The following is a 9,939-nucleotide window of genomic DNA, read 5'->3' as shown; positions in this document are numbered from 1 at the left end:
AAATGATGCTGTATCCTTTTCAGACTAAATACATTCTTCATCAGCTTACTTCCCTATTCTTAAATGCTATACCACACCGTGGCTTATGATGCAAATCAGAAATGTTGTATTTATTAGCTCTTCATCCTTGTGGGCAAGATACCTTCTCAAAAGCATTTATTCTGTCTCATGTTTTCAGAGGAAACATTCCATAGACACTTGGTTATTTGTTCTGGTGTATTGTAATGTGGGGCCTCACGGTAGTGGGCATATGTAGTGGAGAAGCTTCTTCCCTTCAAAATAGCCCAGAACACATATCAGAGGAACACCCATGCTCAACTGGCTTTCTCCTTTCTCTTTAGCTCAGGTTTTCTAGTCCCAGTCCCAGGGATGATGTTGCCCACATGGAGAGTGGATACCCTGCTTCAGGAATTCTTTCCAGGAAACACTCTCAGCTGCATGGACAGAAGGAAACTCAGTGATTTCATAGGTTATTTTAATTCAGCTGTGCTGACAGTAAAGAGTAACGTTGGTACATCACAGGCCTTCTTTACCTGTCTCACCTGTTGGTTTCTCTGGCACTGTTTGCCTCGAGTCATCGTTTGTACCATTCCATCTATTACTAGTCTCATGACTCTATGTAAGCTACAGAACAACTGACAACTGACCAAACACCAAGAACACACATGTTTACAAACACATACATGCATACATCTCTTAGATACATTATTTGGGAATTCTTATCATGGTAATGTGATGGCTAGAAAAACTATTTTGTGCTAGGCATCAAACTTGGTACCTAAGAGCCATTTGTCTCTGACTCAAGTTCCTGAATAAATTGCCAGTAACTATGACTCCTTGACCCCCACCAAGAACTGTGCAGGTATAACCATCTGCATGTTATCATGTGCCTAATTGCTAAAATTTGGCTCCTGTAACTTGATAATGCTGATATTCAAGGACTACAGTGAGGTTTTGGCTCAGTCTTTACTCAAGACTTTACTGCTCAGTCTTGGCAGAGCAGAACAGCTACATGGTTTCTGTAGTTTGCTTTTGCATATATTCAGTGATTTATTCTCGTTTTCACCTTTTAAAGCCCTTCCTCACTCAATTCCACATCACATGCCTCAAATCTGTGTTAGAGACTGTCTCCAGTCTATTACTTTTAATAAACCAATCATAATTTGAACCGAGTCTGTGGATTTTTTAACAGTTGTCTTGAACTCTATAACGTTTGGAGATGCAAAAGAGATCCTGGATACGGTAGATTCCGGAATGGAGAATACAAAGGCAAGTGTGAGAAGAGACTTGAAGGTCCAGAGAAGCTCAACCATTGTTGAGTCTGACCTCAGACCCAAAGATGTAAGATCTCCACAACACAGGGCAGCAGTGGAATGTCCAATAAGAGCCCTAGTGTGTAAACAGAAGAATTTAGGATACAAATGGACCGTGAACCATCATAAGGTCTCCACATATGTGCTGGTTCATACAGGAGCCATAGTGTAGAGGAAAGCAAATGTCCAAATAGTGATCATAGGCTATGACCATGAACAACAGTTCAAAAAAATATGAACCACACAAGGAATTAGAGGTGATCCATGTATCCCTGAAAATAGATGGTGTTTTTCTCAGAAATTAGACCAACTAGAACCATATACAGCACAGAGCAGACACAGAGGCAGAATGCGGCTGTAGCTGGACCTGGTGGGCACTATGTCTATGGTAGTGAGATCTCACAGAAAAACATTACATTGGGCTATAAAGCTGTACTCTGGAGTTGGCCAAAGCAATGATCACAGCATTTCCCATGAATGCCAGTGTGTATTGTAATCGTCGTCAACACTCTTCCTGTAGTAGACTCTTAGGACGTTCCTGTTTCATGAATCAAGAAGCTATCCCATTTCATCTTCCCTCTGTCATCCAAATGGCCATTGAAGCCTGTCGTGAGACCTTCCAAATTATCCCTCACTCATATTCTAATCTTGAATCCTCAGATATTTTGGGTCTCTATCATGTTTTTATGGCCAGTTTTATCCATTAGTGCTTCCTTGTGTTTTTCCATGTAGATCACGTTGAGTAATCTAAAAAGTAGCCTTGGTGCTTGGTACCCACCACCTACATTAACACTAAAACACTCTTGAGTCCTCAAGAAAATGGCCTGTGTCTGACATGCATGGTGCTCCTAATGTCCAGCTACAGCCACACCCTGCCTCTGTGACATTGTAAGTGCAAATTCTGTGCACTGCTACTTTTCATTGATCCATTAATGACATCACTGAATACAAACAGTTGAATGAAATAATGAAAACATTACAAAACTTAAAGCAGAATTTAACAAAGAAAGAGAATCACGAAAGAAAATCCAAATTGAATAAAATAGGAAATGAAAAATTTAGGAAGCCAAACAAAACTTCAGAAGTAAGTCTCTCGAACGAAATGCAATACACAGAAGACAGAACCTCGAGCACTGAAGTCATGGTAGTTGAAATGAGTAGCTTAATAAAAAATGCTAAATTTTTTTAAAAAAAAAGTCCAGGTACAAAACGTCCATGAAATCTGGGGCACTATGAAAAGAGCAAATGTACAAATAATAGAGATAAAAGAAAAAAGATGAAGAAGGCAAAAATAATCAGCAGGCAAGGAAGCTTAAACTGGTGGCTGACTTGATAGGATTACTTATCTGAACTCTGACCTGTGGCATGTGGATCCAAATCATGATTTTCTGAAACTTAAAGTTTATAAAAAATGATAAAAGCTTTAGACATATTAGCATGACCCCTGTCTATAATCGGCATGGAGATCCTCTTTAAGGTCCTTGAAAATGCTCATTGTGGTACTTTGAGTGAAAAGGTCCCCACAGGCTCATAGAGATGTGGCCATGTTGGAGTAGGTGTAGTGTTGTTGAAGTGTGTCACTGGGAACTGGCTTTGGGGTCTTAGAAGTTTAAGCCAAGCCTAGTATGTCTCATTCTCTTCCTGCTGCCTGTGGATTCAGATGAGGAACTCCCAGCTACCTCTCCAGCACCACCATATCATCATGCTTCCCACCATGCTGATAATGACCAAAACTCTGAACAGTAAGTCAGCCCCAGTTAAATGTTTTTCTTTATAAGAGTTGTTGTGGCCATAGTGTCTCTTCACAGCAATAAATCTTATTTAAGATGCTTATAATTGCTGCTTTGTAGTCTTTGTCTTTTGTTTCAGTTAAGTTACATTTGACTGGGGTCTGGTGGCAACGTATGGTCTTAGCTGTTAATGTTTGTGTTTTGTACTGGTGTCTCAGCATCTGGAGTTAGAATAACCAAAGTGAGTCTATGTATTGACACCTGGTATTGTCTTTGCTAGGTGCTTATTACCATTTCTTGATTTTCTGCTGCATGTTTTGAATCTTAGGAAAGACTGGTGGTTGTGATTTCCCTGGTAGAGAAGTTCTTTTGACCTCTAAACATCTCATGGTTTCAAGAAGGCTATTGGCTGCTCTGTGCAAACTGATGATAAGGCCCTATCAATGAAAACAACATTTATATATCTTAATGAACACAGAGAAGTACACCTGCTGCCTAAATAGAACCTTTACGTCAACTGGTACTTAAAAATAATATGCCCCAGAAGGTCACCCAAAGTAATCCACCAGCAGAAAAGGATAATAACCAAACCAGTTACAAACCCTGTAATCATCTTCAACAGTGACATGCCTCCACGATACACTGGAGCAACAATAGAACAAATGTTACAGAGGTAACCAACCTCTGCCTAATTGACTTAAGGTCCATTTTACAAGAAGGATCCCATGCGTGGCACTACTCTAGAGGCCAACCACCTGAGATTAAATAGGCATGAGCCTAGGGAGAAACCAAATACTATAGGTCAGTTAAAAAATATAGTCATAAATTTACTCCTAACTACATTCTGATATATCCATAGCTCAGTGCCTACCTAATTCATCATCAGAGAAACTTCCTCTTGCAGTAGATAGAAAGTAACACAGAGACACACAACTAGACAGTGTGCTGAGATTAAGATATTTTGAAACACTCATTCCTAAATGGTATGTTTTCATCACACTTCTCCATGCAGGACTCATACATCTCTAAAAAAGAGAAGGCATAAAGATTTTAAGAGTCAGTGGAGATGAATGGCTCCAAGGAAACAGTATCTTCCAAACAGGAGAGGACTGGTATAGACATGAACTCACAGAAGCAAGCATGGGTACCGCATAGGCTCAAGCTAGACAGAATCCCAGCACTAAGAAGAAAAAGTGGACACAGACTCTGATGCCTAAACAAGAAGGTATTTCCAATTGACAACTGCTTACAAATGAGTTAGTTAGTTCTATACACTGGCATCTCACTGGGTATACCAACCATATTTAAGGGCAGGTCCCATAGCCATCAACACAAAATGCATTCAATTGTACTTGGGAGGATATTTTGTCTCATAATAATTGGAGGGAGCAGTTCTTGTCTTGGTCACCTTTTGCTTATATATTCTGGTTTCTGATTTGTATTTTGTTAATCTTGAGAGTGTGTATGTGCATATTTGTATGTGTCTTTCCTCTGGTTTTTATTATTATTATGCCTTGTTTGGATTTATTTGGTTGCTTGCTTGCTGATTTTCTAAAGAGGAAGAAAAGGCATTGGACTTGGGATAGTGGGGAGCTAAGGAGTATCTGGAAGTAACTGAGGGAGGGGAAACAGTGATAAGGATATATTGTATAAATTATTTTTAAAAATAAATATTTTAATAATAATGGCTTTATTTAGGTTTTAATTTATGAAGGATCTGGTGTCACATAAAGCTTGGAGTAAAATTTATCTTTAACATTTTCAGGGTTATAATTTGATTTGCATTAATCCCCTCTCTTTCCTCCTCCCAAACCCTCCTCTCTACCCTTACCTAGTATCCTCCAAATATGTGACCCCTTTCTGTTGCTGTTATTGCATGCATATGAGTGTATGCATATAAATATATTCCTAAATGCAACCTGTTAAGTCTATAATGATGCTAGTATGTATGTATCAAAGATGAACAAATATCTTAAATGATTAAAAATATAACAAACAAAATGGAAGTGCTAAGAGAAGATTAATTCTTAACAACATATTGAAAGGGTTGTAGATAGGAAGAGGAAGTATGGATTGGAAAGTAACACATAGAATTAAACCATTTCATGTGTGTTCAATTCAAAGGAAAAACTCTCAGCAGAATATAGAGGAGTCGAATCACATCAGGGTGAGACCTTCTACATAGTATATGAGAATCCCAATGACACTCTGGGACATGGATGCAGAGTGTTGGTGGAGGGAGGGCATTGAAGGGGAACTGCTCCCCCCCATAGGATATGACTTCCCTGACCCCTCTCCTCCACACCAGTCTGCAGGGAACTTGAGTCATGAAGCCAGGGATCCCCTTAATTGATCCTAAGAGCTTTCTCCTTGAGTTTCTATCCCAGGAGGCACCAGGACAAACATTTATCCCTGGTCTCACAAAAGCATATGTATATCTGAAGGCCAATGACCTCTACACAAAGGAAGACAGAGATTTAGAGGGCCACTAAAGACTTAGTGCTTGCAGAAAAAGAAGTCTGTGCTCAGAACAGTGTGCACTTTGGTGGGAGACATCTGTCACCTGAATTCACTCTGACATGGGAGGTGAGTGACAACTAATCTTCCACTATGTGTTTCTACCAGCTAGAGTAGAATTCCTAGCAAAAGTTCTCACTATAAAAGTGACATTTGTCCCCGTGTTTGGATGTCAGCAAGAAGGACATCAACTCATGTTCTCAATGAGTCCTGAGTTCGAGAAAGGAGTGCTGGGTCACATAACAAGTTATGATAGAAAGATTTGGTTTCATGCTCTATTGTAACACAACAAAATATTTAGCTTCTAATGACATTAGAGAGTTTATTGTGTCCATTTCCTGCTCCCTTCATAAACAACCTGATTTCCTCATTCATCACTTTCAATACAGACACTAATTTTGAAGTGAAGCCAACAGATTTAGATGAATCTAAATCTATGTTGATGACTAGGTAAGACTTGATTGCTGCCTTGTTTGACCATGATATCCACAGAGCATGGTGAGAAAATGTCACAGAGAGATTTTGATACCCTGTTGTCCAGAGTCCATAGTTGAGGTACAGAGGACTTTCACCCTCCATAGAGTTGAAAACACCAGCCCAGCCCTGTAGGTGTTAGTCTTTCTCTGTCTGCTACAGATCAGAAATGGCAGGACCGGCAGTCACCTAAAGATATGACTTTTGCTGTGATGGTGTTCTTTGCTGTGCAGGGCTTGATAGCCTCATGCTCCCCATTTGTCAATTATTGATATAATTCCTGTGCTACCATTGTCCTGCTCAGAGAGTTCTTTCATGTGACAAGAAGTTTAAGAATAGTCCATACTTTCTCCTTTGTCATTTTAATGGTGAGTCTTATGCTGAGGTCCTTCATCTATTTGGACTTTCGTTTTATAGAGGATGAGAGATAAAGATCTTGTTTAATTCTTTTATGTCTAACATCCAGTTTGATCAGCCCCCTTTGTTGTAATAAATTGTGAGTCTATAGATATATGGACATGGGTCTGGGTCCTAAAATCATCTTATTATTTACATTAATTTGTCATTTCTTCTTGTGTGTTCCATTCAGAAATCAGTAATCATCTGTGTAAGCAGATTTTGACTGATGTGCTATAGGTAGTAGGAGAATTCAATCAAACAGCAAATGCTTCTTACCGGGTTTAATTGTTTTTAAATCCTTCCTTCTAGCTCAGCCAAGGGTCAGTCTTGTCAACTCTCCCTGTCCTCTGAGGGAGGTAAACCCTGGGATTGGGATTTAATATCATCAATAGATTGTTAGTACTCTCAGAAGAGTATTTCAAAATTTAAAATATGTGTGAACTAGGTACCCAGATGTAGAAACTGACAAAATCACTTGAGGAATTTTTTGTGGAATTGTGTTTCTGCTGAACCAAATGCAATAGCAAACTATGCACTGGTATTCGCTGATGCAATAAATTTGAGAGTCAGATAAAAACATGGTCAGACATAACACTGACTACATAGTTGCACAGGGTAAATACAATATTGTGGTATCTTTGGTGTGAAATGGAGACAGATGTAATTTTTAAAATTCAACATTTCCTACTTAGATGGGAGTAAAAAAGGTTGTAAATCACATTGTAAGAAATATATATGAGATAAAATGTGATTTTTAAAAGTAAAGTGTTAAAGACTGGCAGAGACTAAGTGAGGATGTGGTGAGCATGAGAGGAACTGGATTCAGTAAGCACTATGCACTTCACAGACTGATATACCGTGAATGTGCTCAGTCAGAAAGGATAATGTTCTTTGATCTTGGGCACTGCAAGGGCTGCAAAGCAAAGAATATTTCCAGAGAAGTAGCACTACAAATAATTATAATGTTTTGAAAACTATAGCTCCAGGTTTCAGGGTCAGTTGGGTAAGGGAGGTAAGAAGATACAGAACACCATTCTGGGTTCGTGGAATAGGGCTCTACTAAGGAGCTATTGTGGGCATAGACTAAAGGTGTAACCAAGAGTCAGAGAGATGAAACTGCACTCTATAAAACAAGTATCTTGAAACACTGGGGAGATGATGATAAACTTTGAATATAAGGTCACTGGAAGCACACAGGAATGTCTGTAGACCATGCAATGACTTCAGCTGTGGGTATACTGATGTTGATGTCCCTGTGGCTTTCTGAGACAGAAAACTTCAGAAGCACTTTGGGGTTTCTAGGTTCAGATTTTGAGAAATGATTTCTGGGGTGATATACTTGTAGTGGATGAGAGTCAGGACATTTTCAAATACAGGAGAAATCACAATAAGTAAAATTCAAAAAATACATGTTACTAGTTCATGGGGAATTAAAATTATCACCTAGAGTTGGGTAAAAGAGCCCCCATTCTTAATATCAGAGGGGAAAAAAGTGAGTGAGAGGCCAGTAGTCTAAATACTAAGGTAAAGAGTGTGTGTCCATCCAAAAGTTGCCATCAGATTGAATATGCCTGCTGTAGCAGAGAGGGGTACAGCTGTGTTTCAAGCACTGTCAGCAGAGCACAGTGCACATGTACAGAGAAGTAGAGCACAGGCAGGTCCTGAGTGAGGGATGCTTCACTTGACCCACGTGCTCAAGATGAGGCAGGAACAGATGGCCCTCTTGACCCAAATCTACACAGGAAAAGTTTCTAGGTGGGAAATGAAAAGTAAATAAAATATCTGTGATTTCAAATGGTGTGGTACAGACAATAAAGGACAAGAGGCTTCCATGAAGGAAATACATTCACTTCTTTTTCTCACAGAAGAGAATTTTGAGATGACCAAGTTTGGAAAGCCTACTTTGAAGTGGTAAACTGGTGCTTCCTCAGAACCCAGCACACACAACAGTGGACACATACTCTCCATCATGATGTTGAGTCCCAACCAGACAATGGTGACAGAGTTTGTGCTAGAAGGGTTCTCAGAGCACCCTAATCTACGGCTGTTTCTGATTGGCTGCTTCCTGACCCTCTACACAATGGCTCTAACAGGCAACATTGTCATCATTTCTTTGGTCACTTCCAGCACTGGTCTCCACAGTCCCATGTACTTTTTCCTGTGCAACCTAGCCACCATGGATATTGTGTGCATCTCCTCTGTGCTGCCCAAGGCGCTGCTTGGTCTTGTGTCTAAGGAAAACACCATCTCCTTCAAGGGGTGCATGACCCAGCTCTTCTTCCTTGTGTGGTCTGCTTCCTCTGAGCTGCTGCTGCTCACAGTCATGGCCTATGACCGCTACGTGGCCATCTGCCATCCCCTGCACTACAACTCTAGGATGAACCCACACCTGTGTGGGGTCTTGGCCATGGCTGTATGGTCCATCTGTGCTCTGAATTCAGCTATCAACATCGGTCTGATGACACGGCTGTCATTCTGTGGCCCCAACGTCATCACCCACTTCTTCTGTGAGATCCCCCCACTCCTCCTCCTCTCATGCAGCCCCACATATGTGAATAGCATTATGACTCTTATGGCAGATGCCTTTTATGGAGGCATCAATTTCATCCTCACCTTACTCTCCTATGGTTGCATCATCGCCAGCATCCTGCGCATGCGTTCTGCTGAGGGCAAGAGGAAGGCCTTTTCTACCTGCTCCTCCCACCTCATCGTGGTCTGTGTGTACTACTCGTCTGTGTTCTGTGCCTACATCAGTCCTGCCTCCAGCTACAGCCCAGAAAGAAGCAAAGTGACCTCGGTGCTGTACTCAGTCCTCAGCCCAACCCTGAACCCCCTCATCTATACACTGAGGAACAAGGATGTCAAGCTGGCCCTGGGGAGACTCTTGCCCTCTTTCTCACATTAAGTAAAGATATGCTGGCTGTTTTTCTGGCCTGACCTGTACTTATATGTGCATTCCTGAGACCAGCCTCATGGAATGGGGGGGGGGTTGAGGGGTACCTATTTCTGTTTCAGAAAACTATTCTCTGATGCAAGGACTACAAAATTTTAGAGGCAATGAAAAAAAATAAGCTTTATTTCCTGATAAACACAACCAATTTCAAAAGTATTTAAAGTTTATGTATATGGACATTTAATGTTTCTGGGCTGCAAGATTTCAGGAAGTGAAAATGGTGACAGTTACAAAACAAAACCCTTTCCTCCAGACCTCTGGCTAAGAATCTAAACTTCACAAGGAAACCTGAGGGACAAGCATAGCCACAAGGTCTTGGGAAAACAAAGTTGAGTAACTTTGTTCTCAAGTAATAGGTAATAGAATAGAGTAATAGGTTCTCGATTTCACAACTTCCTACTGAGCTGTGGAAATCAAAGCTGGGATGGAGAAAGAGGTCATCTCTGGAGCAGAGAATGAGTTTAAGTTTCAAAAATAAACTCACATATGTCAGTCAAGGGTACTTATGACAATGATGACATGAGAAAGATTAATTATTTCCACCATGATGCTT

The 9,939-nt window shown here is 40.4% G+C and overlaps 1 protein-coding gene across 1 annotated transcript; it reads left to right on the top strand.

The window, feature by feature from the left end:
* The first annotated feature begins 8,396 nt into the window (after window positions 1-8,396).
* LOC125415800 (olfactory receptor 13A1-like) lies at window positions 8,397-9,338 on the top strand. The gene has a single exon (XM_048458335.3). It carries the CDS (start codon window positions 8,403-8,405, stop codon window positions 9,336-9,338), a length of 936 nt encoding a protein of 311 aa, XP_048314292.3. The 5' UTR covers window positions 8,397-8,402.
* The last annotated feature ends 601 nt before the right edge of the window (window positions 9,339-9,939 follow it).

Source organism: Myodes glareolus, chromosome 7 (genome assembly GCF_982192425.1).
Source record: "Myodes glareolus chromosome 7, mMyoGla1.1, whole genome shotgun sequence".
Lineage (NCBI taxonomy): Eukaryota > Metazoa > Chordata > Mammalia > Rodentia > Cricetidae > Myodes > Myodes glareolus.
Note: the sequence above shows the minus strand (reverse complement) of the source record. Positions and strands in the feature narration are given on the sequence as shown.